Below are 27847 nucleotides of genomic sequence, written 5' to 3' on the forward strand. Positions count from 1 at the left end.
GTGCATTATCCTCATCATCATTTTATCTTTGTCGATGTGCAAGTTACAGAAATGGCTTCAAATAAAATAACTTGCATCAAGCTCCTGAACATCCCAACTGGGGTCTCCCAGCCAGTAAAGCTATACAAACATTTCATTTCATTTCATTTTACTGCTATGCAAGTGCAGCTGTGGGTAAAGGCTGGAATACAGTGCTTATGCACTCCTCAATGAGTTTAATTCATGCCAATCCATACTTCTATACTGATGTTATAAATGCAAAAGTAACTCCGTCTGTTACATTTTCGTGACTAAACTGTTGAACTGATATCTGTGAAATTGGATGTGAGATAGCTTGAACCCTGATAAAGAAGATAAGGCTACTGTACAAAGTTACTAGATTTTTATTGATTAGAAGAATATTAAGCAAATCGAGGGAAAATATTTGCTATTTGAAAAAGCTATGTACTCTTTCACTTTTGAACTTTTATCATAATTGTGAAAATGCTTTCATTGGTTGATATGTCCCCCCCTCCCTCTGCCCCCTCCCTCTGCCCCCTCCCTCTGCCCCCTCCCTCTGCCCCCCTCCCTCTGCCCCCCTCCCTCTGCCCCCCTCCCTCTGCCCCCCTCCCTCTGCCCCCCTCCCTCTGACCCCTTCCCTCTGACCCCCTTCCCTCTGCCCCCCTTCCCTCTGCCCCCCTTCCCTCTGCCCCCTTCCCTCTGCCCCCCTTCCCTCTGCCCCCTTCCCTCTGCCCCCCTTCCCTCTGCCCCCCTCCCTCTGCCCTCCAACTCTCTTTCTCCATCTCCTCTGACCTCCAACTATCTTTCTCCATCTCCTCCACCGCTCCCCTCCCTCACGCTGGCCATCTCCTCTGCCCTCCTCTCGCTGACCATCTCCTCTGCCCCCTCTCGCTGGCCATCTCCTCTGCCCCCCTCTCGCTGGCCATCTCCTCTGCCCCCCTCTCGCTGGCCATCTCCTCTGCCCCCCTCTCGCTGGACATCTCCTCTGCCCCCCTCTCGCTGGCCATCTCCTCTGCCCCCCTCTCGCTGGCCATCTCCTCTGCCCCCTCTCGCTGGCCATCTCCTCTGCCCCCCTCTCGCTGGCCATCTCCTCTGCCCCCCTCTCGCTGGCCATCTCCTCTGCCCCCCTCTCGCTGGCCATCTCCTCTGCCCCCCTCTCGCTGGCCATCTCCTCTGCCCCCCTCTCGCTGGCCATCTCCTCTGCCCCCTCCCTCTGCCCCCTCCCTCTGCCCCCTCCCTCTGCCCCCCTCCCTCTGCCCCCCTCCCTCTGCCCCCTCCCTCTGCCCCCCCGTCCCTCTGAACCCCTCCCTCTGACCCCCCTCCCTCTGCCCCCCTCCCTCTGCCCCCCCTCCCTCTGCCCCCCTTCCCTCTGCCCCCCTCCCTCTGCCCCCTCCTCTGCCCTCCAACTCTCTTACTCCGTCTCCTCTGACCTCCAACTATCTTTCTCCATCTCCTCCACCGCTCCCCTCCCTCTCGCTGGCCATCTCCTCTGCCCCCTCTCGCTGGCCATCTCCTCTGCCCCCCTCTCACTGGCCATCTCCTCTGCCCCCCCTCTCGCTGGCCATCTCCTCTGCCCCCTCTCGCTGCCCCCCTCTCTCTGCCCCCCTCTCTCTGGCCATCTCCTCTGCCCCCTCTCGCTGCCCCCTCTCTCTGCTCCCCTCTCTCTGCCACCCTCCTCATCCTCTTCTCCCTGTACATCTGCTGCCCCCCTCCCACTGTACATCTCCTCTCACTGTATGTATCTTGTCTCTCCTCTCTCTCGTTGTACATCTCTCCTCCCACCTCTGTCTGTATGTCTCTTTCTCTCATCTATCTCTGTATATCTCCTCCTGCATCTGTCTGTACATCTCCTCCTCCTCCATTCTCTGCTCATTACCTTCTGCCACCCGCCCCTTCCCTCCTCTCGGTCCATCACCTCTTTCTTTATGTCTATCTCCTCCTTGCCCTTCTGCCTGTCCATCCCATCAGACCCCTCCCCCCCCCCCCCCCCCCCGCATCCGCCCGGCCTCCCCCCCCCCCCTCTCTCTCTCTCTCTCTCTCTCTCTCTCTCTCTCTCTCTCTCTCTCTCTCTCTCTCTCTCCCTCCCTCTCCATCTCTTCACCCCCTTCTCTCTGCCCATGTCTTTCCACCCCCTCTCTACTGCCTCTCTCTTTCCATCTCCCCCTCCTCCCTCTCTCTGCCCACTTACCTATTTCACTACGTTTTCATCCCCACCCGCTACCTAATGGCAGGTGGGGATTTCTCCTTTCAAAACACTAAATGACATGTGTACCAAGTTCATTTGAAATCGATACAGTGGTTTAGTGGGAGATGTGACACACACACACACACACACACACACACACACACACACACACAAACAAAGATTCCAAGACTTACCAAGTGGGAAAGCGCTGGTAGACAGGCACAATAAATAAAACACACAAACACACACACAGAATTTCTAGCTTTCGCAACTGACGGCTGCTTCTTCAGGAAAGAGGGAAGGAGAGGGAAAGACGAAAGGATGTGGGTTTTAAGGGAGAGGGTAAGGAGTCATTCCAATCCCGGGAGCGGAAAGACTTACCTTAGGGGGTGTGTGTGTTTGTGTGTTTTATTTATTGTGGCTGTCTACCGGCGCTTTCCCGCTTGGTAAGTCTTGGAATCTTTGTTTTTAATATAGTTTGCCCATGTGGAAGTTTCTTTCTATTTTATATATATAGTAACAATGTAATAAAGTCAACTTTCTTTTTTTTTTCCTTTTAGATGATCCACCTCCATTTATTGATGGTGTCCGTATAAACAGTCCTCATTATCTCTGCAAATTGGTCTTGACTGAAACCAGTGCTAAAAGATATACTTTAGTTATTTCACAATATGAGAAAATGAACACCATCTATTATACTCTGAGAGCATATGGCACTTGCCCATTTTCATTGAGGAAGATTGGTGATCCATATGAGTACACCAAACAGGTAAGTTTAAGTTCCTTTCACAACCAATTGTGAAGCTGCAGAGTTAATTTGAGAACATTTTTCCACACAAGCAATATATCAGTTTGTCTCCGTCCTCCCTCCCCCCCCCCCCCCCCCCCCCGCCCCCCCCAATCCCCTTTCCCTTTTTCGTAGACACTACTTAGCTTTCCTTGGGCTCTTGATAAGACCCACAAAGCTTGGAGCCTCAGTTAGCCACTTGTATGGCTTGGGCCTCAAACCAGCCCTGCCTATACCACACTTTGATAGTGACCCTTTTGAGAAATAAGAACAGTAATAAACCCTTCTTGACCTTGCAGTTGGCCTTCATGATGTATGGGATTTGACTTAATTTAATTCAACAAAACAGATAAAATATGAATATCCATATGTTTACAGGCATATTATTTATTGTGTGCGTTACAAGTACAACTTTTTGTATGTAAGTAATAACAAAATAGTTTTGAAAAACAGTTGAAGAAACACTTCCATAATTTTGCTAGTCTGAGTTGTACATGAAACAGTTCTCGTATTTTGGCAATCTGTAAAAGCAAGGTGAAACAAAGCATAAAGCAAGCTAAAAAAAAAAAAAAAAAAACGGGCTTGCTACCGTAAGGGGAGATTTTGACTATCTTGGAAACATTGTATTTTTTGGTCTCGAATCACTCAAATGGTACTGTAACTGGTGTCAACTTCTTAGAAAGTTATCATTGTATTTTTTCGCCTCAAATCACTCAAATGGTATTGTAACTGATCTTCTTAGAAAATCATCATTGGATGTTTTGGATATGTGACATAACAAGTAATCAAAGTACAACTGAGATATGTTCTCTCTCATTAAATATATTTGCTCTCTGATTACTGCCACGACACACATGAAAACATGCCTTGCCACTGAACAACTAATGAGTACTCAGTGGATCTGTTGTGTATTTCCTGACAAATGGCTCACTGTATCTCTCAAACTCTCTCTATTAGTCCTTGGGCTAAATTCATTTTGTAGGGATATACTGAAAGTCTTGATGCAGGATTTTAGGAGATTTCCAGGAGAAACAGGGGTTAAATATCCATCAGATCATGCAGATTTTGGTTTTCCATGTTTTCCTAAGTTTTTTTAATGCAAATGGCATGGTGCCAAAAGAATGAACACATGTGCCTTTCTTTCCCATCTTTGCCCAATTTGAGCTTGTGCACCCATCTCTAATGACCTAGAAATTGATGAGATTTAAATATTCCTTCCTTACTTCAGGAATAAGAGGGGTGCCCATCCAGTTTGTGGAATATACATAATGCTACATCACATTAACAAGGTTGTTCTTGAATAACCTTTTGTCAACAAAATCATGACAGTTAAATGTTAATGAACAATCTTTTGTCAGTTAATTCATAGTTGAATTATTTGTCATACATAATCACGAAGCAATACCCACCCATTTCTGGAATGATGATCCATCCAGATGTTAAAGTTATGTTAGTCCTATACTGTATTTGTTTGTGAGACAGCTGAAGTCTATTAATTAACTAAAATCCTCCTCTGTTTCAGGTTACTGGCAAATGGGAAGGACTGACAGCTGGTGGTTGTGCTAATAATCGTGATACATACAATAACAATCCAATATACCAAGTAATTATTCAGGCTGCTCATAATAATACACAAATGTTGCTTGATCTCAAAGGGCCAAAACAGTATCAGATTGGTATGGATGTCATAAGTGTTGTTGTAAATGATCCAAATGCACCAACAGCCTTTAAACGAAAAGATTCTGGACCATTCAGGTACAGTTAATCATAGTTTTAAGAACTCAAGAAACTAAAACACACATTTAATTTAATGTTAAGAAAATTTGATAATCACACTAATCATCTTTTATTTATGGAATCAGTTGTGTTGTGGTGTACATGAGGCTGTGTGAGGCGCTGAGAGGCAACTTTCCTGGTAGCAGTGACAGATTGTTTCTTGATGTTGAAAATAGCATAGTCCCCAATTACAAAAATGCACTTTGTTCAACATTTTTCCAGATTCTGTCTCTGAAATGGAATTCGGGGAAGTCTTCAAATTATTGGATGTACATTTGCATTGTCCTCAAAATATACTGCAGCCACAAATTGCTTTATGTTTGGGAAAGGTGGAAGACAAAATCTATCAAATCTGAGGGTGGGGAGCGTGTTTCAACAATTTGTATTTTGAATACCCTAACATTCCTATTGCTGAAAACTTCAGTGTTCAGGCTCATTGTTGTAAGTAAAGGCAATTATTCGCAATCCCTGGCGAATCAGACAGGAACTGAAATTGAAAGTACCAAAGCAAAAGCTGAAATGCTGAACTTCGTTTTCATATGTTCCTTTACAAAGGAAACCCAGGAGAGCTGCCCCAACTTAATCCTCATACCACTGAAAAGATGAATGAAATAAGTATTATTGTCAGTGGCATTGAGCAACGACTGAAATCGTTAAAATCGATGTGGCATTCGCTGTGTTATTCAGTGGTTTGATATTTAACTAATTTGTAAATGAAAATGATAATGTTATTTCATTACAGTGAGTAACTACAAAATAATTTTGTCTCCCTGCTAAAGATTTGGTCAAGTTGCTAAATAAATCCAAGTTAACGTTGTGTTAAAGTGTTGTCTCTAAGTTGTGTAAGTGTCACTAAATCACAGTTCATACAGAAGATTCTATACAGCTATTGATGATTAAAACAACCGAATATCAGCTGCGCACAAGACTGACATATGTTACCTGAAACAATATTCTTCGCAACTAGTGCATAATTAATTTTGGCTCCATACATCAGCAATAAAAGTTTGTTATATTGATCGGGCTATGAGTACTATCTTTAAAGAACCAATCTGATTCGAATTACTTTCATTAAAATGAGTTTGGGACCACTGGTGCATATTTATTTTTATTACCTTTGGCATTTATGGCAGCAGAGTTGCATAATTTGAATTTGCTGCTGAGATAATTGTTAAGATGGCGGCAGACAATTGACAGAGACTTTCTATTGTTAGAGCAGATTTCCTTTCCTTTGATACTTTCATAAGAAACACAGATAAAAATGTGATACAAATCGCTCTCGTCAATGGCTGCGCTCCTTGCAGTGGAAAGAAATGATTAACACAGATAATGCTTATTGAGAGAGGAATTAAAGTTACAAATAATTATTCATTCATATTTATAATAATAATGAACTCTATTCTCAAGTAATAATTAACAAATAATTACAATTTCTTAACAGACCTCAGTTTGATACATGTCTTGCGTCCACAACCTACAAAAGCCAACCAAAAAAAGGTAAAAACAAAGGAAGATGAGTGCAGATCATAAAATGAATTTACAATTATCATTGTCTTTGTATAATTCACATCGATATGTCCAATTACATCATAAAATATTACTTAAATAATTAATATTTATCATTGTTTTGTTTTATTTCACTGTTTTTCTATATGTTGGATAGATAATGTTTATAACTGTTAGAGGCATAATATCCTCTTGTTGCACTGTAGCTAAAATTTATCTCGTGGATGTTACATCGAACTAAGCTCCAGGGCCCAATAAAATCCCTGTCAGATTCTATACTGAATTTGCACTTGAGTTAGCCCCTATTTTAACTATAATCTGTCGTAGATCCCTTGAACAAAAAACTGTTGCCCATTTATTGGAAAAAAGGCACAAGTCACACCCATCTACAAGAAGGGTAGCAGAGCAGTGATCCACAAAACTACCATCCTATATCCTCGACATCGATTTGTTGTAGAATCTTAGAACATATTATGAGCCCAAACATAATGAGGTGTCTTGAACAGAGTGACCTCAATGCCAACCAGCATGGAATTTGGAAGCCATGATCACGTGAAACCCATCTTGAGCTTATCTCAAATAACATACTGAAAGCTTTGGGTCAAGACAACCGAGTAGATGAAATGTTCGTTGATTTCTGAAAAGCAGTTCACTCAGGACTACACCTACACTTACTGCTGAAAGTATGATCACACGCCTATTGTTGAAAGTATGATCATATGGGGTATCAAGTGACATTTGTGACTGAATTGAGGACTTTTTGGTAGGGAGGGCACTACGTGTTATCTGGATGATTTAGAAGTAACTTTGGGTGTGCCCCAGAGAGGTGTGTTCAGACCCTTGCTATTCATGTTGTGTATTACTGACCTTATAGACAATGTTAATTGTAACTTCAGACTTTTTGCAGATGACACAGTTATCCATAGCGAAGTACTGTCTGAAAGTAGCTGCATAAATATTCAGTCAGATCTGAATAAGATTTCAAAGTGGTGCAAAGATTGGCAACTTGCTCTAAATGTTCATAAATGTAAAATTTTGCACTTCAAAAAATGAAAAAAATGTAGTATTGTATAACTACAATATCAGTGAGTCACTGTTGGAATTGGCCAACTCATACAAATACATGGGTGTAACACTTTGTAAGACATATGAAATGGAATGATCACATAGGTTCAGTCGTGGGTAAAGCAGGTGGTACACTACCCATTATGGTAGAATACTGGGGAGTGAATCAGTGTACAAAAGAGATTGCTTACAGATCACTTGTGCAACTCATCCTAGAATATTGCTCAAGTGTGTTGCGCCTGTACCAGATAGGACTAAAAGGGGATATTGAACATATACACATAAGGTCAGCATGAATGGTGACAGGTTTGTGTAATCCATGGGAGAGTGTCACAGAGATACTAAAGAAACTGAACTGGAAGACTTGTAAAGGCAGACGTAAACTATCCCAAGAAAGTCTATTTACCAAAGTTTCAAGAACCAGCTTTATATGATTAGTCTGGGCATATACTGCATCTCTCTATGTATCGGTCACATAGGGATCATGAGGAAAAGATTAGAATAATTACTACGTCTACAGAGGTGTTCAAACAATCATTCTTCCTGTGCTCCACATGTGAATGGAGCAAGAAGAAACACTAATAACTGGTACAATGTATCTCATGGTGGTTTGCAGAGGGTAGATGTAGATATAGATTGATCTGAAAAAGGTTTTTCCAGAAGACATTGTCTGCATCTGGTTTGTACATCGCTGCCTATTGCTCTTTAGTTCCAATGCGAAACAGAGGATCCACATATTATTGACAATAAAAATATTGGTGCAAAAAGTAGTTTGGGTTCTTTTTAAAGTGTTCTAAACATTGCAGAGAACTTTATTTTTGCATTTGCTGTTGGCCAGCGCACAACAGATGCAGTACCCTCTTTCTCAGGTTTATCATAGATAATTCCTCATATAAAAGTTACTATGCTCTTCCTTGCAGGATGCTTGTGGAGTCAGCTATTTTGTACATATTCAACTGCTTGTCATTCAGTACCACACGGTACACTTTTCTCGATACTTTTTTCTGTGATTTGTGTTTTGATGTTCTTTTCTATTAAAGAGAAAAAGGGACATATTGAATTCAACAGCCCATTTCTTAACTGTAAAAATGAAGATGTGACATTTCTTGTAAATGATTATCAATTTTTGCAAATTTATATTGACAATAAATTTGGCTGAAAGAAAGAATGTTTTGGCGTCTTGGTATTAAATTTTATCAGTTTAAACAAAAAAGTCATATTAAGAATTATTTTTTTGTGCAGATTAAGTCAGCACTTTTTATTACAATGCAACATGTAGTGTGACATAACAAAATTTCATTACTTTACAATGCCATCTCCCTGCCAGACTAATACTTATTCAAATTGCTCTTGTATTTTTGTAATTATGTATTTATTACTTACTTTATGCTGTGGGTATTACTTAATTCGGTGAGCCATAATCCTTGTTACTGTGCTTATGAAGGCTGTTGAAAAAGTAAGGTGACTTTTCAAATAGTGTGGGCAACGTACATTTGATTATTGATCTTTTTTATGTCGGTATGCCTGTCCCAAACATATTTTCACTGTTTCAAGTGTACAGGTTACTTTGTTTGTTTTTAACAGATAGAAACGTTAGACTTATTTTAGTGTGATTTTTGATTATTATAAAAAAATGGAGCAAAGAATTTTCAACTAATTTTGTGTGAAAAATGGAAATAAATGCTCTAAAACACTTGAAATGTTGACAGCATATGGCGAGTCTGATGTAAGTAAAAAAAAAAAAAGTTTGCAAGTGGTACAAGCTTTTTCCAAGGTGGCCGAGAAGAAGCCAGTGATGAACTTCGGTCTGGACACCCTAGTACATCAACAACAGATGACAAGGTTGAAACTGTGAAGAAGATTGTTTTGGGAAATCATCGAATTACCATAAGAGAATTTGCTGAGGATGGTGGCATATCGGTCGGCTCATGTCATGCAATTTTTTCGGATGTTTTGGGCATGAGATGTGTGTCAATCAAGTTCATTCCCAAACGTCTCAAATTTGATCACAAGAACCATTGCATGAGCATCGCATGACTCAGTGATGATCCTGATTTGCTCAAAAGGGTCATAACTGGTGAGGAAACATTGGTTCACGATTATGGTGTCGAAATAAAAGCCCATTCGTCCCAATGGAAACATCACGAGGAACAAAGACCGGAGAAAGCATGCCATGTTCGATCAAATGTCAAAGCTTTGCTAACAGATTATTTTTTCCTTTTTTTTTTCTTTTCCTGTTTCTTCTTGCCCAATTACTGTGGCGGAGTGCATCTGAATTTTTGCCTCAAGGTTGTACGATCAATAAGGAGTATTACCTTGACGTTATTCACAGCTTGCAAGAACTAATATACAAAAAAAGTCTGGAATTGGTGAAAACCAAGTCATGGCTTTTGCATCACAACAGTGCACATTATAACATCCCAGCTTCCTCAGCCAAATTATAACGTCCCAGAACTTTCTGCACCAAATTATAACATTTCAGCTCCTCAACACCAAATTAAAACGTTGCATTAGGAGGTGTCGGCTTCGTGCAAAAGGTCTTGAGTTCATATTGACGACAACAAGTAATTCTTCATTACCGACGTTTATTTACAAACAGAACTGACAGACTTCACAGTCTCAACAACTGAGTCTCCGAGCTAACCGCACTGCATATCCGAACTGGCAACTGACAACTCCTAGGTGTATTAATATCTTTCCAAACAATGAGAGTCTTTGACAATGTTTTGTTTACAATACAATAGCAATTCACGACTTAAAACTAAATTAGACATTACAGAATTTTAGTACAGATTAAAGTAAGTAAAAGGTTCAGTACATATAAATTCTTACAAGCATAATTTCCAAATAGATTTTATAACATTTTTCTACCAGCTTCTGAATAACCTTCACCAGATTTCTACCGATGTTTCCAGAAATATCTTGACATTTGATTCTGGATATTTCTTGAGTGATTTAGAACAACTATTTATATGTAAAATGATTTAAATCGTGTTTCAAAACGTAAATAAATCTTCTTAGCAATATTTCTTGATACAAATCGTCTTTCGAAATTAGGTTATGAAACAGTTTTCACAAGTTTTCGTATTTTTGCGATCATAATATAGAATTTCTCCATAGAAAGCTCCAGAAGTGTGCATTAAACGTTCATTTACAGACTTTCTCTTTAGCTGGTGAGTTTTTAAAAGTATCTTGTCCATATTATACGAAATAATTTAGCTCAAAACTGATAATTTATACAATTAATCAGAGCTACAGCAAACAGTGAGTCTTTCTTTTACAAAATGAAATATAATTACAAAATTGAATGAAAATAGGTTACTAACACTAATATATTTTTACATTAATTCTATTTTTGTTCTTTCTGTGCAAAATGTCCTAATATTGACACAGTACAATATTTAAACATCACCAAAGTTTCTCTTTACATTTTGCATATCTGTATCGACATCCCCTAAAAGTCTACAGTATCGAATACTTCAATATGTCCCAATATGTCCTGTAATGTTACACAACCTCCCCATCAGCACTTCCACGTGAAACACGGAAGGGTTGATGTCCTTACATTACAAAACAGAAAAGTTTTACACATATCTTTGGTGTCTTCTTTCTTGAAGACCGGTGATCTTCTTTCTTGAAGGTCAGTGATCTTCTTCCTTAAAGGTCGGTATACCTCAATGCCACACACTGTATTTCAGTCTCATCTTCACAGTCCGTATGGTTTCCATATACACTGCAGGCTATCACAGGCTGCAATAGCACAGTCCGCTATTAATATACAGCATACAGTGGTCAAACCCAGTTAAACATTAGCAAAAGCATTTAATAGTCGGTGGACCGGTTTTTAAAGACACAGAAATTTGAATTCTCTGAAGTCTAATTACTCAAGAAAATTTACTCTAAATAATTTCTTAAAGCTAAGAGAGGATAGACTGACAGATGGAGAAAATTGATTATACAGGATCACAGAATAAGTGTAAGATGCAATGCCAGAATACGAAAATGAAATATGACAATTGCATAGCTAGGGGACCTAGTGCTCGCCAAACACTTAGCACACAAAGAATGTATGTCCCCTGAGGAATCAGATAAATACAACATAACAAAGTATACAAAAATATCCTGGTAAGATTACATATAAAAGTCTATAAACATCTATTATCTAAAATACTTTCTTACATTTTTTTATACAATTTCAGTTCGGTCACGTTTCGTAGGCCAACAGTCTGCCAGAATTTGGGTAGACTAGACGGTAAGCATTCGGATAAGGATTGTCCTGAATCGTGAAAGGTCCAATGTATATGTCAAAAAACTTTTTTAATTCACCACTGATCGCTTTAGACTTCTCTTGTGTTTTAACAAGGACCAAGTCTTCAATTTTAAATTGAGTAGGCTTCAATCTTTTGTCATGTCTACATTTCCTCTTATCACCTTGAGATTTCATGGTCTTTCTCACTATTTCCTCTCTCTCTTGAGTACTTAATGGTTTGCAGACTGGAAAATCAATGAAATCACTAATTGGATGTGGTGGTTTGCTATTATACTGTATTTCATAAGGCGAAAACCCTGTTGAGGAATGCTGTAGGCTGTTCACAACATCTTCGAATTTCTCAACATAGTCAATCCAACTAGCATGTATCTCTCCGAAGGGTTTCCTGACGGATGATAAGCTGAAATAAGAATGTGACTTATATTTTCATCTTCAACAAAAGCTGTCCATACTCCAGAAGTAAATTGAGTCCCATTGTCTGATAAGATTTTCTGAGGTTTTCCAACCCTGCCAGAATAGTCTCTCCTGATTTTTGAAATAATGCTCTTACTGTTTGCCTTGTGAAGAGGGTATAACTTAATGAATTTTGAAAAAACATCAACCATAACAAAAATGTAGCAATAGCCTCCTCTGGTCTTTGGTAATGGTCCATATAAGTCGACAGAGACTAACTCGTGTTGTTCTTTTGGTAAGATGTTTTGCATCAATCCTCGACAAGTTTGGTTGGATACTTTTACTCTTTGGCACCTGTCACAACCCGTCAAAATTTTTCTAACCCTCCTGGCTATGTTGTTAAAGTACACATTTTCTTGGATTTTCTGGATACGCTTTTGAATCCCACAATGACCAAAACTTTCATGAATGTACTTGATGAGTACATTGATGTACTGTTCAGGCCAACATAATTTCCATACATCGCTATCTACACTGTTTCTCTCGAATAGAATCCCCTTATAGATTTTGTAATAATCTCCCACTTTTTCATGTCCCTTTTTCCCTAAATAACTTTTGACCAGTTTACAGTTCTCATTGTGGTTCTGATTCCGTCGGGTGTCATTACAAATGTCTCTGATTTCTTGTTCATTGACCACCCCTCTTAAATACATAATTTTGAATTCTTTTTCACATTCCCCACTGTCATCTTCAAAGTCACCCCCCACAGGTAGTTTAGATAAAGCATCAGCAACTACATTATCGGGTCCTCTAAGATATTTTATTGAGTAATTAAATTGTTGTAACAAGAGTGCCCACCTGGTAATCCTTCCATGATGCAACCTACATTCTTGAATATAAATTAATGCCTTATGGTCTGTGTAGACAACTACCTGGTTTCCCACTAAATAATTTCTGAATTTAGAAAATGCCCAGTAAATGGCCAAAAGCTCTTTCTCAGTAACAGTGTATTGCCTCTCATGTTTTTTCAAGGTTCGACTAGCAAAAGCAATAGACCTGTGTTCTATTTTCCCATTTATATTTACTTCTTGGAAAAGGTGAGCACCTAGGCCATAATCACTACTATCTGCCATAATGCAAAAAGGTAAACTTAAATCAGGACGGTACAAAATTTGACTGTTACATAACTGTGTTTTTATTTCTTCAAAAGGAGCTTCACATTCCTGATCCCAAACCCACATTGCGTTTTTCTTCAGCAATCTGTTAAGACTTGGAGCATTTAGAGCTTGGGTACTAATGAACTTTTTGTAGTAACCGCACATCCCGAAAAATGACTTTAGTTGTTTCTTGGTTTTTGGAATTGGGAATTTTGCAATTGCCTCGAGTTTTTCAGGATCTGGCAAAATACCTTCCTCAGAAATACTGTGCCCCAGAAACTTCAATTTTTTCATACCAAACTTACATTTAGATAATTTAAGTGACATTCCCCCTTTCCTTAATCTATTGCAAACCTCCCTCAAAGTATTAACATGTTCTTCCCAAGTTTCTCCAGTGATCAAAATGTCATCTACATACACAGTTAATTTTGATAAAAGATCTTTTCCCAAAACAAAGTCAAGTGCTCTAATGAATTCGGCTACTGAGACATTCAGCCCAAATGGTACCACACAATACAGGTAACATCTTCCCCCATACAAAAAGGCAGTATACTTTCTGGAATCATTTTCTAATTCTACTTGGTGAAATCCTGATGTGAGATCTAAACTGGTCATGTATTTCATTCTTTCAAATTTATGAAGTAATTCGTCTATATTCTCGGGATGATCGGTCTCTCTTTCCAGATACTTATTTAGGTGTCTTGAATCTAGTACAAGCCTGACACTGCCATCACGTTTTGCAACCACTACCAAAGGATTATTGTATTGGCTCTTACTTCTCTCAATGATGCCCCACTCTTCCATCTTTTGAAGTTCCTTTTCTACATCTTTTCTCTTTGCAATGGGTACACTATAAGGTTTTATAAAGAATGGCTCATGTGGTTTTAATCTGAGTTTACATTGATAATTCTTTACTCTGCCAGGTCTATCATCAAAAACATCACAGTAATTCCACAATAATCTTTCTAACTCTACCTTCTGTTCTTGGTTCAAATTATCTGATTCCCGTAATTTTTCTTGAACTATATCCCCATATTCTCCATCATCATAATCCTCAGTAATTTCCTCTACACAATAACCACTGTCTTTAGAAAATGTAACGTCCCTAATTTCAATTCCCTTATCAGCACAGTTTTGAACCGACATGTCAGTACTGGAACATACTCTCGTCTTAGGATCAATAAAGGTAAACAAACTCTTTTCCCAATCAAATGCTGCATTAGCTTTTAATATCCAGTCCATACCCAACAGTACATTCTCATTTAGGTCACTTATTACAAGACATCCTTGAGTAAACTGTACATCATTTATACTGAAAGACAACAACACCTGTCTATTAACAATTTTGCTCAGTTTGCCGGTAATGCCTCTAATTTTTATTCCAACAACTGGTAATTCAACAAAGTCAGGATCATGCTTAATTATATCTCTTAATTTGCTTGAAATGGCACTAATTGGACTCCCTGTGTCAATCAAACAATACCCTTCCCAACCTGCAGCTTTAATTTTTATGTATGGACTACCAATAGTGGTGTTTTCCCTTTCTTCCTGTTCTTCATACAAAAGATCTTCTGCTATCTCATCATACCTCTGTTCCATATTTAGGTTTTCTTTATCAGGCAATACTTTCTTCAAACTTCTAGGTCTACTGGAATTTACTGGAATGTCTGGAATACTATTTACCTCACACACATCCTGACTAGTACCCCCGTTTGATGATTTCCTTAGGCTTAAAAGCAGAAACTGGTTCACAAATTTCCCTTAATTTGATCTTAACATCATTGTCATCACTGTAATCTTTAAATTTGTCCCAAACAGATTTCAAAATAAACTCAGATGCTTCAGCACAATCAACCCCCCTGTCTCCTGATGTATTACTAAGCTGAACTGGCACAATCTGATTCTCATGTGGAATGTAGTTAGAGTTCCTTGCACAACTGTTCTCAACACTATTGCTTATAACATCCTCCTTAACTTCAACATAAACTATTCCATCCAATTCACCATTAAAATCTTCTAGTACATAATCACCATTAGCCTTAACATCAACATTATCATCATCATTGCCTGAGCTTACACTACAAACACTACTAGTATCACCAACATTACTCACAACACCATCTTCACCAACCACATCCACATGAATATCAGACTTTCCAGAAACTTCAGTACAAACATCATTATGACAACTTACATTTAAAACATCACCACACATAAGTTTGTACAATCCAAAATTATCAAAGTTATCCTTACCTTTCATTTCAGCATTAGGTGCTTCTTCTTGATTATATAAATTTGCAGTTATATCATCTTCTAAGCCTGGTTCCTATTACAGTTGTTTCTAGTATTTCCTCTGATGACATTCCAAAATTTCCTGTCAAATTTAATTTTTTCATTACCTCTATCTACAGATCGATCATAGGCATACTGTCTATACTGGTTAGGTCTCTGATTATAGTGCTGTCTGTTCTGGGTGAAATTAGCCTGATTTTGAAAATTTCTTGCCCCAAACTGACAGACTCCCAGTGGAGCATTTAGTCGTTTAAAGGCCTATGTCTGTCGTTTCCCTGCCTCGGGTTACCTTCTCTCATGTCATTACCCCAGGAACTGTTTCGATTTTCCCATTCTCTGTTTGAATTAAAGTGCTGATCATTCCTACCAAAATTTCTTCTGTCATTGCTATTATAATTATCCCTGTTGTTAAAGTTTCTTCGTTCACTATTATTGTTATTATTTCCACGGTTCGGTTCCCACCCTCTGTGTGATGAACCTACAAAGTCGTTAAATCTGTTGTTTTGTTCAAAGGCTCTATCAAGTTTGTCCACATATTTCAAGAATTGTTCTATGGACTCATCTGGACCATATACTAAACCCCATTGTACTCTTTTCGGAAGTCTCTGTTTTAATGCATCAATTTGAGTTAGCTCATCAAATGGCTTATCCAGATGCACTAATTTTTGCAACTGTTTCTCACAATAGGCTTTCATTGACCCATCAGATTCTCTGTAACTAGGACCATTCAAGAATTCACTTTTGATTCGAGCTTGCTCAGTTTCAGACCAAAATTTGGTTAGAAAACATTTTTCGAAATCTTCAAAGGACATTTCCGCGGAACAATTCTGATTGGCCCAAGAAAGCGCCTCACCATCTAGTAATTTCTTTACAAATTTTATCTTAACACTATCTGTCATTATGGACGTGAACTGTCCTTGCAGAATTGCATGAAGTCTTTTGGGTGTATATTCTTGTCACCGGGATAAGTTTTAATGGGAAAATTTCCCCATACCCCATTACAACTATTACTAAAACCTTTTTGCAACATAGTTTCTTGTATTTCTACAAATTTTCTGTCTACAGTTTTTTCGACATTACCTACTCTACTACAAATTTCTGTGACCTTTTTGTCAGAATCAGATTTGAAAGATTCAATTTCGCTTTCAAAAAATCGTTTTGTCTGGTCAAATTCATTTCTCAATTGAGAATTTTCCTCATTTACAAAATCAACAACTTTTTTAAGTTTTGACTGGTTATTTGAAATTTCGTTACTTAAATCAGTTTCAAGGACAGAAATTTTGCTCTCAACCGTGTCCACACGACAACTAAGTTCTTTTTGGTTTGACTCAAAAGTAATTCGCCATTCTTCGAGAACCTGATTAGTGTGAGCAATCTGTTCTGTATTTGAATTTATTTCTGATTTTAAATCACACACAGCCTTCAAAATCGACCTGTCCATCTGTTGTTGTGTCTGTTCAATGTGTTGACGTAATTCGGCACGAGAATCCTCCTTCTTCGAGTTTAACTCTGAAAACATTTGTTTTAACATTTCCAACATTCCTACACTGTCAGAAGCACTTTCCCTAATAGGTGTACTTGCTACACCGCTGTCAATACTGAAATCTGCATCTTTTTCCATTATTTTAGAAAGCAGGTACTTATCTTAGTGTCCGTCGGCGGTCGTTGGTGTCCGTGTTTTGCGAAATTTCTTCAACTCCAGGATGGTTTCGCTCGGTTGATTCACTCCTCTTCTTGTGACCCCAGAATCGACGTATTTACTTCTGAAGAATGACTGGTCCGTCGTATATCCTCTTCTTGTGGTCCCAAAACAGACGTATTTTCTTCTTGTGATCCCAGAAGAGACGTATTTTATTTTGAAGAGTCACTGGGTGGTCGTCATAACATGCTCATTCATTGTTGCTTGTGAGAGATTTTTTGGCAAAAAGCAACATGACAATCATGTCTCAGCCACCAAATTCACCAGATTTGGCCCCCTCCTGCAACTTTTTCCTGTTCCCAAAACTGAAAAGACCTATGAAAGGATGAAGATTTTCAACGAATGGGGAAATAAAAACTGCACTGCTAGAAGTTCTCAAGGCTCTACTGAAAACTGCTTATAAGAAGTGTTGCGAGGATTGGAAGAAGCATTGGCACAAGTGTTAAATAAATAAATATTTTTTAATATAAATATAGTCACCCTACTTTTTGAACACACTTCGTACATTAAGTCTTCAAGGAATGTAGGCCAACATTTACAAGATATGGGCAGTGGTTGGCAAATTTGTGCAGCTGTCACCAATTTTTTTGTATGGCTTTGTCATTATAGTACAGTGTTTATTTGAGTACTTTATTTAGATCAGTGAAGCTTTGTATAGTAACGGTACAAAGAAACTTGAACCATCCAGGCTCACATCTAAGACTGGCTCTCAGCTACAGGAAGTCACTAGTCATGCATTGTTAAGAGGAGAATCTTTCCAAAGTTTGGAATGAAAAGGAGGGATAAAATAGTAAGATAAAACACGTTGTCAGTATGAGAATTGTATATATGACAGAACTGGAAGTGGACCACCGGCAAAATGCAGTAATCTGCGATCAAGTCATGGAGTGATACTCAAGTTTTACCTATGTCAATACATTTCCAGTTACAAGACTTCAGCCCATTGCTAACTGCATCTTATAATTATTTTCCTTATGTTCATTGTATCTCACATAATTCAAAGTATCCACAGTTATGTGTGTGATGGTCCAAAATTCCTTTTATAGAGATGTTATTCATTCAGAGTATGCCATTTCATTAATGTGTCACACAGGCCTATTATTGTGTGCACTTACGCAAGTTAACTATGCAGATTGATTGGTGCTGTAAAAACAAGTGCAATAGGTAAATGTTCTCCAGTCTTATTATAGTGTAGATTGTGCTCCAATCATAAGAACTAAAAGTGCATCAAACAATGTTGTTTACTTCACAATTTTTGTCTCTGTGGGGAATCTTGCCTTCCACATTTCTCCTCCATTCCTGACACTGCTGCACTTTAATAATAGATCTGGGAAAAATCTTTAGTGGTCAAGAAAACTGCCATAAGGAGTAGATACATCTCCATGAATAATTTTCGTAAACCTAAGGATGTAAGAGGTTTCTCCATAACATTATCCTTGCATTATTCCATACATGAAGGATGCACCAAGTGGGATTATCCAATAATTATAAATGCTGGGCTTACATTCTGAAGTACTGATGTTAAAAGTTTCATCCTGTTCGTAAGGATTTAGGTTTTCTGTTACCTCTTCAGGTGAACTTTGGAATGGTTCCTGTGCTAAGACTGTGGCTGATTCTTTTCTCCCTATTCCTCCCAATGAGCTAATTCTCCATCTCAAATGACTTAAAAATCAATCATACACTAAGCTGTAATATTCTTCCCTTCCAAAATATGATCTACATCTTTGATCATAGTAGTGGCTTTTTTTCATGGTTGTGGATATTATTTTAACAGAATGATAAATGATATAAGGAGAGATTTATCTGAGGTTTATTGAAAATCAGGAGTTCGCTAAGTAGATAAGATGTGTGCCAAGGTGCTTGAGCACAAAACTTCCAATTCTCAAAACCTTCAAGCTATTAAATATTTGCTATGTAAGCCTCAGTAGTTTTCTTGAGTGATATTTGCAGGGTGAAAAAAAAAGAAAACATTTCAGGGGCTCATCTGTAAATTCATTGATATTCTGAGTTTTTTGATTCATTTAACACTGTTTGTCAGTCCCTTTAAATAAATATAAATACAAAAATTCCAGCAGCATGTTAAAACAAATTTTACTGTCCTTGCCAATGATGTGCATACTACAGTAAATCATCTAAGTGATGGTATCATTTACTAAACCTGTTTAGTGATTTTCTGTATTGTTTGAGTTTGCTTTCAGATGGTGCACTGCCACATTACTCTTCTTCAATTATGATATACTAGTACATGACGTAATTGCAAAATCATGTTGTAAATCAATGATGATAATATCACCTTTAAGTGTAGTAGGGAAGTTCTGCTAGAAAGTAAATACTTTAGAAGTAAAGGTGAGAGACACACACAAAAAAGAAAGAAAACTTGCTAGCTTTTGGAGTAAATCTTTTCTCAAGCTAGAGCTCGCACGCAGGGTGTGCCTACACATGCACACGCACACACGCGTGTGCGTGGCGCCCCCCCCCCCCCCCCCCCCCCCGCCCTTCACACACGCGCACACACACACACACACACACACACACACACACACACACACAAACACACACACACACACTGAAAAAAGATCAAGGTTGACATACAAAAAAGTGCTCTTTTACAGGACAAAGCACCGTCCCAGATATCATAGATAACAATGATGAAAGCACATGAGTAGGGCCTCGAATTGGTTCCTCACCCACGTATTCACGAGGCTCAGCCCCGAGTGACCTCGTTCTGTTTCCTAAATTGATACATTATCTTTCTGGGAAGAAATTTTATCAAATGAGGAAGTAATAGTGGCTATCAATGAGTATTTTGCAATGTTTGACAGAAACTATTTTTATGATGGGATGAAAAAGCTGGACAATCACTAGGCTATTACCAGACTTACGATACTACTCTTGTATAAGAGCCTTTCCCCTGTGTCTTGGCCTGCATACATGTTCAACACATATATTGCACTCATCTCCTCCTCCACTCTCCCTCTATTTATCTCAAGCTCACCCGGTGTCTCTGTGTGGGAGATGTGGAATTTTATTCATTCCAATCTGTCCATCTCATTCTTCCCTCTCTATGATTGTCTTATCTCCAGTCTGTCTGTCTGCCCTTGTCCTCCTCCCCATCTCTCCGTCCATCTCTTCCTCCCTCTTCTCTCTCTGTTTGACTCCTTCCCCCCTCTCTGTGTCCATTCCCTCCTCCTCCCATCCTTTTCTACCAGTCTCCCCCTCCCCAGCCTCTGTTCATCTTCTCCTCCTTCCTTCCATGACAACTCAACCTCCCTCTCTTTAATTATCCCTCCTCCTGTCCCTATGTCTGCTCCGCCTGTGTAGCCCCTGCAAAGCATGTCAGTACTACCCACACAATATGCCTGTCTTGCACAGCAACATAAGTGCCAAAGGTTAAGAACACTTTTGTGCCCTTGTCTTCTCCCCTATGGGAGCTAGGAGGTTCTACCCCCACAGTGCTGATTCTCATTTCTGATTCTGTGTAACATATTATTTGATGATTAGATTGATAATATCAAATAATGTGTTGTACAGACTCAGACTTATTAACATATTCTGCATGGTAATGTAACCCATGTAAATAAGTGTTGTAAATTGCTTGTTGTCTAGTGATGCTTTGCTGCATTTACATGTTTGTGACAAGTATGGTATTGCTTCATAAATGAAAACATGTTTAATGTTTTTGACTTATTTCCTAATCATGAGGACCATTTCACTTGAAGTCTGTAGAAGGTATAATTTCATATCTTTCTTTGGTTAACATATTTATTTCTTTGTCATGTTTTACATTACTGAGGCTCTCATTAGTATGAATCTATGGAATGGAAGTATATCCAATCTAATCTAAAATTGAATTAAATTTAATTTAATTTAAGAAGTAGGTATAAAATATATGATAAACATGGCTTATTTTACTGAAGAGAGAAGATAAGTTGTTACTAAACTCAAAGACAATCAAGTAATATTAATTTTGAATGTATTATAACATTTATATCTTGTTCCATTCAGATATTGTTACATGATTTATTGATTGATCATAATAAACTGATTGACATATAGCAAAAATTGTGTAGAAATGTAAGAATGTGTTATTAACATGGAAATAAGCTAATCAGGTTAATATTCTCCATCATTTAACATACCCAGCCATCATTTTCAAAAGCCAATGTGTATAATTGATTATTATATGTCATTTATGAGTTGTTTTCAAGGTAGGTAGTAATCATCTTGTGTAGAATTCTATATTAGAGTGCTGACAATGTTTTTTTTTTCCCCCTCCAGATCGGGATTTGTGGTGCTTGACTTACAAGATGTTCCTGCTGGCACATACAATATTATTCCAGCCACCTTCTTGTCTAGGCAGGAAGGTCCATTCTTTCTCACTGTGAAATCTTCTTCACCTTTTAAACTGTCACACTTACAGTGAAAAAGAAACATTTGCTGTCCCTTCTGATATTTCGCGCAATTCAAGTTTGCATTTAAATTTTTAACACACATTAGTGCAGCAGATATTATTTTTAACAGATGATTTATACTCTGGCGGCTTAACATAATAATAACCTTTTACGACTGCTAAATAATTCTGTCTTTTTTTTTATCATCAACAGTAATCAAAAGAAAAGAAGACACACAGTCTCTCATGTGTGAATTTGATAATAGTATAAACTGTTGTGTATATCTTTTTGTTTTGAAGTGATATCTAGAAACATTTCCATATTTGGAAGTAATAAGCCTATGTGCAACTCTGTTGCATACTTCATATTGGATAACATGAATTTCCTTTATGTTTTGTGATTTCAGAATGTTCATTCATAAGTAAGTATCTGCTACATGTTTCAATTTTATCTTAGTTTTGATGTTTCTTTGTTGGAACAGATTCACAGATACTTTCAAGTGGAAAAAAGTGCCAATATTCTTGCCTGTCATTTGGTTGATACAAATAGCATTATTATTTTATCTGATCCTGATTACTGAAAGCAATTTCTTAAGGTGTTTGTTGTACTTATTTTTAATGCACACTGTACAACTCCATAGTGAGTTTTGTAGGGAAGGTGGCATCCACCACAAAAGCCAACTGTTGTCTGGATTAAGCTGGTATGCTACAAGAAACTTAATTGGCAATTATTTTTTATCCTTATTATGAAGTGTTACAAATGGTTGATTGTTTTCGTTTATGTACTAGCAGCATACTATCAATAATGTATAAAAACTTATTTTCATTCCAAGGTTTTTCTGCGCCCCTTTAATGTTATCTGTTCCCCCTTGGAGAACTATTTAATATGTGCACAAACAATATCCACTGTTACTTTACAGTATTACTCATTGTAACTTATGTATTTTGCTGTACAGTGTGTAATCACATTATAGTCATGAATATCGATGACACTTTAAAATTGTTTTCAGAGCATTTGTATATTATGGTGACACTGATTCCTCCAAAGTTATAAGTAGTGTGCAGAGTAATTTAGTTTACTTGATGTTTACTTTGTATCATTATTTGTAATCTTAAATGCACTGTGGAATTTTCCTTCAGAATTTAAAAAAAATCATTGTCATTTGGTTGCCACTGCTGATGATTTGAGTGAATGGATCAATTATGTGTAAAATGTGAAATGCTGTGAATATCTACAGCTTATGAGTCATCATTTCATTTGCCATAATATATGGATTTTGTTGCACTTTCTTTCCTCACCACATGTTTTAGTGGAGTTTGTCTGTATTAGTGTAATACCTTATGTGTTCTTACATAAAAATTCCTAATTATTGTTTAATGTTTTGTTTACATGATTGAAACTAAAAAAAAGTTACAAACAACCAGGCAGCAATTGTAGAAGTTCAGTGTACAGACTTCTCATGAGTGAATTGTGTTTATGATTGCATTTCACAAGAAGTCAACTGTGTACTGTAAAGTGAGTGTCAAATACTTAACTTAAGAAGAGACTGTGTGGTATTGTCGCCAGGAAAAAGGATACCAGAAAGAGAGAGAGAATTCCCTTTGTGTGCATTGCATTCATTTTTGTTTCTATTATCAAAAGATTCTTACATAATAGATGTCGTTTGTTTTTTTTGGTGGAATAACCATGGAATATTTTAGGGTCCTTGGTCATGAGATAAAAGGCACTATTTCAAAGAAAGGTAGAGGAGTGTTGTTCTATTAAGGGTTACCATCTATTTTTATTTCTATACTTATTTGACTTTCTTTTCAGCTTTTATTACCCTTGTTTATCCACATTGTTTAACACAGTATTGTTAGGAAATGTGTTTCATTAATAAAATAAGAGTATAAGAAAACAACGGGACGTACTTTCTCTGTTTTTGTCAGTCCTTCACACAGTGTTCTATTTCTCTCATTTTTTGATATTGGAAGGTCATATAGGCAAGAAATTTCTGTAACATTATTACATTTCACTAATTCATAAAATTAGTGATATTTAAAAAATTAATGTTGTGTCAGTGTAACTGAAAAAGTAATGTTGGAACCATATGAGGTAGAAGAGAAGACTGAATCTCAAGCTATCAAAACTGATGACTTCATTATGAAGAGGGGAAAAAAAGGAAGAGGTAAATGAGGAAGGATATCTTCAGTACTTGTCTGTCTTCTGGCCTTACTTTCTAGGTGACTTGTCCAGTATTTACCTTTTATTCCATCATGCCAACTATGTCACTTCTGTGTGTCTCCTCACACACAGTGAGAGATGTATCCATGTTTCAATGAGAAAGAAACCCCCTAATGTAAAAGGCTCCTAAGTAACTTGTTGTGGCATTTCACAAGTGTTACAAAATGTGATAGGCGTGATCATTTTAATGAAAACAAAGTAATACTCCCTGAATAGGTGACAGACCAGATGGCAATACTACATTCAGTGATATAGAAAACAGTATATTAAAATTCACCAGTTCTTTTTGGACTCAGAAACAGAAATATTTATACTTGTTACATAACTTGGAGGGTAATATATTACAAAACTTAAAAAGTGAAATTGTGCTCATTGAAGACTTACGACAGGAGGAAGAGGAGATATTTACACAGTAAAATTGCAGAACTTTGAGTTAGGGAAAATTACATTCTCTGAATGCACGTTTGGTTACATTTCATTGTTCTTTCGCACTTGAGGCAGAGTGATGTGATGCAGTGGTAAGATGCTGGAACCTCAACTGAAGGATGGCAGTTCAAATCCCTATCCTGACAGCTAGCTGTACATTTTCTATGCTTACCATAAATTGCTTAATCCAACGCTGGGTGGTTCCTTGGAAAAGGGTGTGCTCCATTTTCCACCTTATCCTTCCCTAACCTCAATTAGATCTCAGTCTCTTATGACCTTGTTGTCACAGGGGTGTTAAACAATAATCATCCTTCCCTACTCATAATACTTCAGAATACTCCTGACATCGTGACACTGAATTGTGAACTTCCATTTCTTCAAAAATATGACATGACTGTAATTAGTCTAGTGCAGCTGTACTACAATGTAAATAGTACAGTCTGTGATAGGCCCCTTACAATTAAAATCTGCAGAATATTCTGAAAACATGTTCCAAAATTTCACACTTGACTCCTAAGATTCTTAACAAATTGTTTTTCCTCAGCTTTTCCTTTTGTTGCAAGTATTAAATTCCCTGTCAGATACATGACAGGGCTGGCTGATTGACACATCAGTTTATTGCCCACAAAATTCTATTGCATGTTAAAGACATCAGCTGTTTCCTGAGGTTATCCATTACTGATCGTCTCCTTCCTAAAAAAAAAAACATAAATTACCTGTCTACAGAGAGGCACTTGTTCTCATAATACCTACCTTCTATGAGCCCATTCTTAATCACTCCCGTAAATTAATTTCCTCTGAAACATCCTGTAAGGGCAACACATACGAGTTGTCAGAGGAAATGGTAGTGTTAAGAGTAGCTAAATTTTGTTGAATTATTCTAAGCAATTTTTTGTGAAGTATTGTGGCAACCATTTGTCAGTTCTCAGTCTCCACTATGTGGATTCATATTCAGTCAGAACTTAAACTACCTGCAGTCTTTTAAGTAGCGTAAAGAAAAGTTACCCATTCTAACCTCCATTTACCTCTAAGTGGAATTAAACTAACCAGGAACAGCAACATATGTAACTTTCACATATTGCCAATGACTTATATTTAAAAAATTATTTTTATGAGATTGGATATGTGATTGGAGATGTGCCTGGTAAGTAATAATTTATAATTGCCTCACATCCCACAATGAACAATTAGATCGGCAAGGAGGTCTTTTTTCTCTTTCCTGGTTTTAAAAAAAAGTTACTTAACGGTACAATTATTTCTACCAGTATATCTTTTTATGGACTGGATTTTTTTATGGTTGATGTTTTTGAGACTGGTTAATAGAAAATAAATTTCTGTTTGTACAGGCAAGATGGCAATTTCAATTTCATGTTGAATAAATCAATATGTGATCTTGTCATCCATGCCTGGTTCAGTGACCTGTAGTCTTACCAGAAGTGCTTGCCGCCTAGGCACTAGTGTTATTGTCGTTGGAGTAAGTGTTTCTCATTTTTGCAAGACCTTTGATTGTTGCAGCTCTGACTACTACTAGGTTTGATGTTGGCATATTATGCACAGCACTTGGAGAAGTATCTTACATATTTTTATTGTAAAATTGCAGTCAATCTGTATCAGGAGAATAAACATGTTTGTTTGAATTATGTGTATAATAGCTTTGAACAAAATTTTATCTTTTTATGTTTGCCTTTATTTACCATTTTAATCATTTGGAATAATATCTAATCTGTAGTAATTTATAATATAACATTGTTACTGTTCATACAGAAAAAATATAAATGTATGATGGCTGTGAACACAGTAGTTTGTAATTCTTGTAATGTAATAAAAACCTATAAACTATTACATTATTGTTACAATATGTTGCTCAGCAGATTGTTTGTTAGTATTTATTTTATGGAATTAACTTTAAATATTTGTTAAAGCAGAGAAATGTCTCTATGATTCAAATCTAAACTATTTTTTTACATTCGTGCAGAATATTGATTGAAAATGAAATACAAACCTTTTAAGTTTATTTGAAAATTGTTTATTTATTGCATGTTCCTTTCCCTACAAATTGTTAAGTATCTGGACATTTCCTCTGATAGAAGAAATTGAAAAACACCTACACTTTACATAACACATTCAAAAGCCACTTCACAGTCAATATCTGAGGCTATAATAAATAATTCAAATGTCCTCATATTCTGTTCTAATTTCATCATAGTTCATTTTCACACTTTTTTTTACTTGAAATTATTTTGCTTATGGAATCTTTTAATATCCAGTAATACTTAACTTTGCATAGATTTCACATCAACACATTTTCATCATGTCCATCATAGATGCCACTCACCTAGCTCACAAAATGTGGGAAAACTAAATGAGAGCACCATATAAGGAGATATCCTGATAACGAAGTTCCCAAGATGTAGAGAAATTGCACTAGTGTCATGACTGATAACTAATCTGTAGCCACTTATTGATTTGGGAACTTCTTTTTTATGTTACTAAATGCTTATCACTTCCAGCTGGAAACTGTGATCAAGATTATGATTGGAAAATACATAAAAATAGTGTATTAAAAACAAAGATTCCAAGACTTACCAAGCGGGAAAGCGCCGGCAGACAGGCACATGAACAAAACACACAAACACACACACAGAATTACTAGCTTTCGCAACCGATGGTTGCTTCTTCAGGAAGGAGAGGGAAAGACGAAAGGATGTGGGTTTTAAGGGAGAGGGTAAGGAGTCATTCCAATCCCGGGAGCGGAAAGACTTCCCTTAGGGGAAAAAAAGGACAGGTGTACACTCGCGCACACACACACACACACACACACACACACACACACACAAACTTTTTTAATATATTTTTCCCATGTGGAAGTTTCTTTCTATTTTATTTACATAAAAATAGTGTGGTTGAGAATATTAAAAATCAAACACAATCACTCAAATTTATAATTTTTCCAGACTGCATGCGTTACGTTATTCTTTGTTGGAGTTGTGTAGCCATCACAGATTGTGGGAAATTTTTTGAATCTGTTTAAGTTTCAGCATTCATGTATGATGGTTCCACAGGTTTCTTGGATGAAGTGTAAAAGATTTTGCAGGATGACATTATTCAATGAATGAGTTATTTCTCCACTAGGTATGAAGCACACCTCCGTAAAGTAAGTTTCCCACTCCCACAGCTAGCATATCATTCGATGTGCAAAGAGAATGCATGTGTATGATAGTGTATGCACCATGCCACATCATTACTTTAGCAGAACTTCCTGAGGTCTCATAGTAGCTTCGCAGTATTGGTTGAAAATGGAGGCTTGCATTCTGGCTCCCAGTTTGTGTGAATGCAGTCAGTGATTAAGTTTTTGAATGCATAGAACAACTGAAAATCGTCACCAGCTGTGCCAGGTCTATAGGCTTAACATCACATGTAAACAATTGGTGTGTTGCTGGCACAGAGACTTTGCAGCATTTTGCCAAAATGTTCATGATGAATGCAGTGACAGGCCAGCAACCATTACAGATGACCTTGTGGAGACTGTGCAGAAACACTTTATGGAGAATCATCACTTTGAAACCATGGTACACTGCAGTCAGTTCCCACAGATGTCCCCCTTCTTGTAACATGAAATTGTCACGGAACCTATGTCCTGGAAATTGTGCACCAGGTGTCTGCTGGATTGGTTGGCT

General features: G+C 37.6%; 1 protein-coding gene across 1 annotated transcript in view; it reads left to right on the forward strand.

Annotated features, from left to right (window-relative positions):
• Positions 1-26184, forward strand: part of LOC126354318 (calpain-7-like) — an 89125-nt gene extending 62941 nt beyond the window's left edge. Inside the window, exons 10-12 of the mRNA XM_050003874.1 lie at positions 2746-2954; positions 4495-4727; positions 21409-26184. Coding sequence (XP_049859831.1) covers positions 2746-2954; positions 4495-4727; positions 21409-21553 — 587 coding nt within the window. The 3' untranslated portion in view covers positions 21554-26184. The remainder of the gene's footprint in view (positions 1-2745; positions 2955-4494; positions 4728-21408) is intronic.
• The last annotated feature ends 1663 nt before the right edge of the window (positions 26185-27847 follow it).

Source organism: Schistocerca gregaria, chromosome 3, assembly GCF_023897955.1.
Source record: "Schistocerca gregaria isolate iqSchGreg1 chromosome 3, iqSchGreg1.2, whole genome shotgun sequence".
Classification (NCBI taxonomy): domain Eukaryota; kingdom Metazoa; phylum Arthropoda; class Insecta; order Orthoptera; family Acrididae; genus Schistocerca; species Schistocerca gregaria.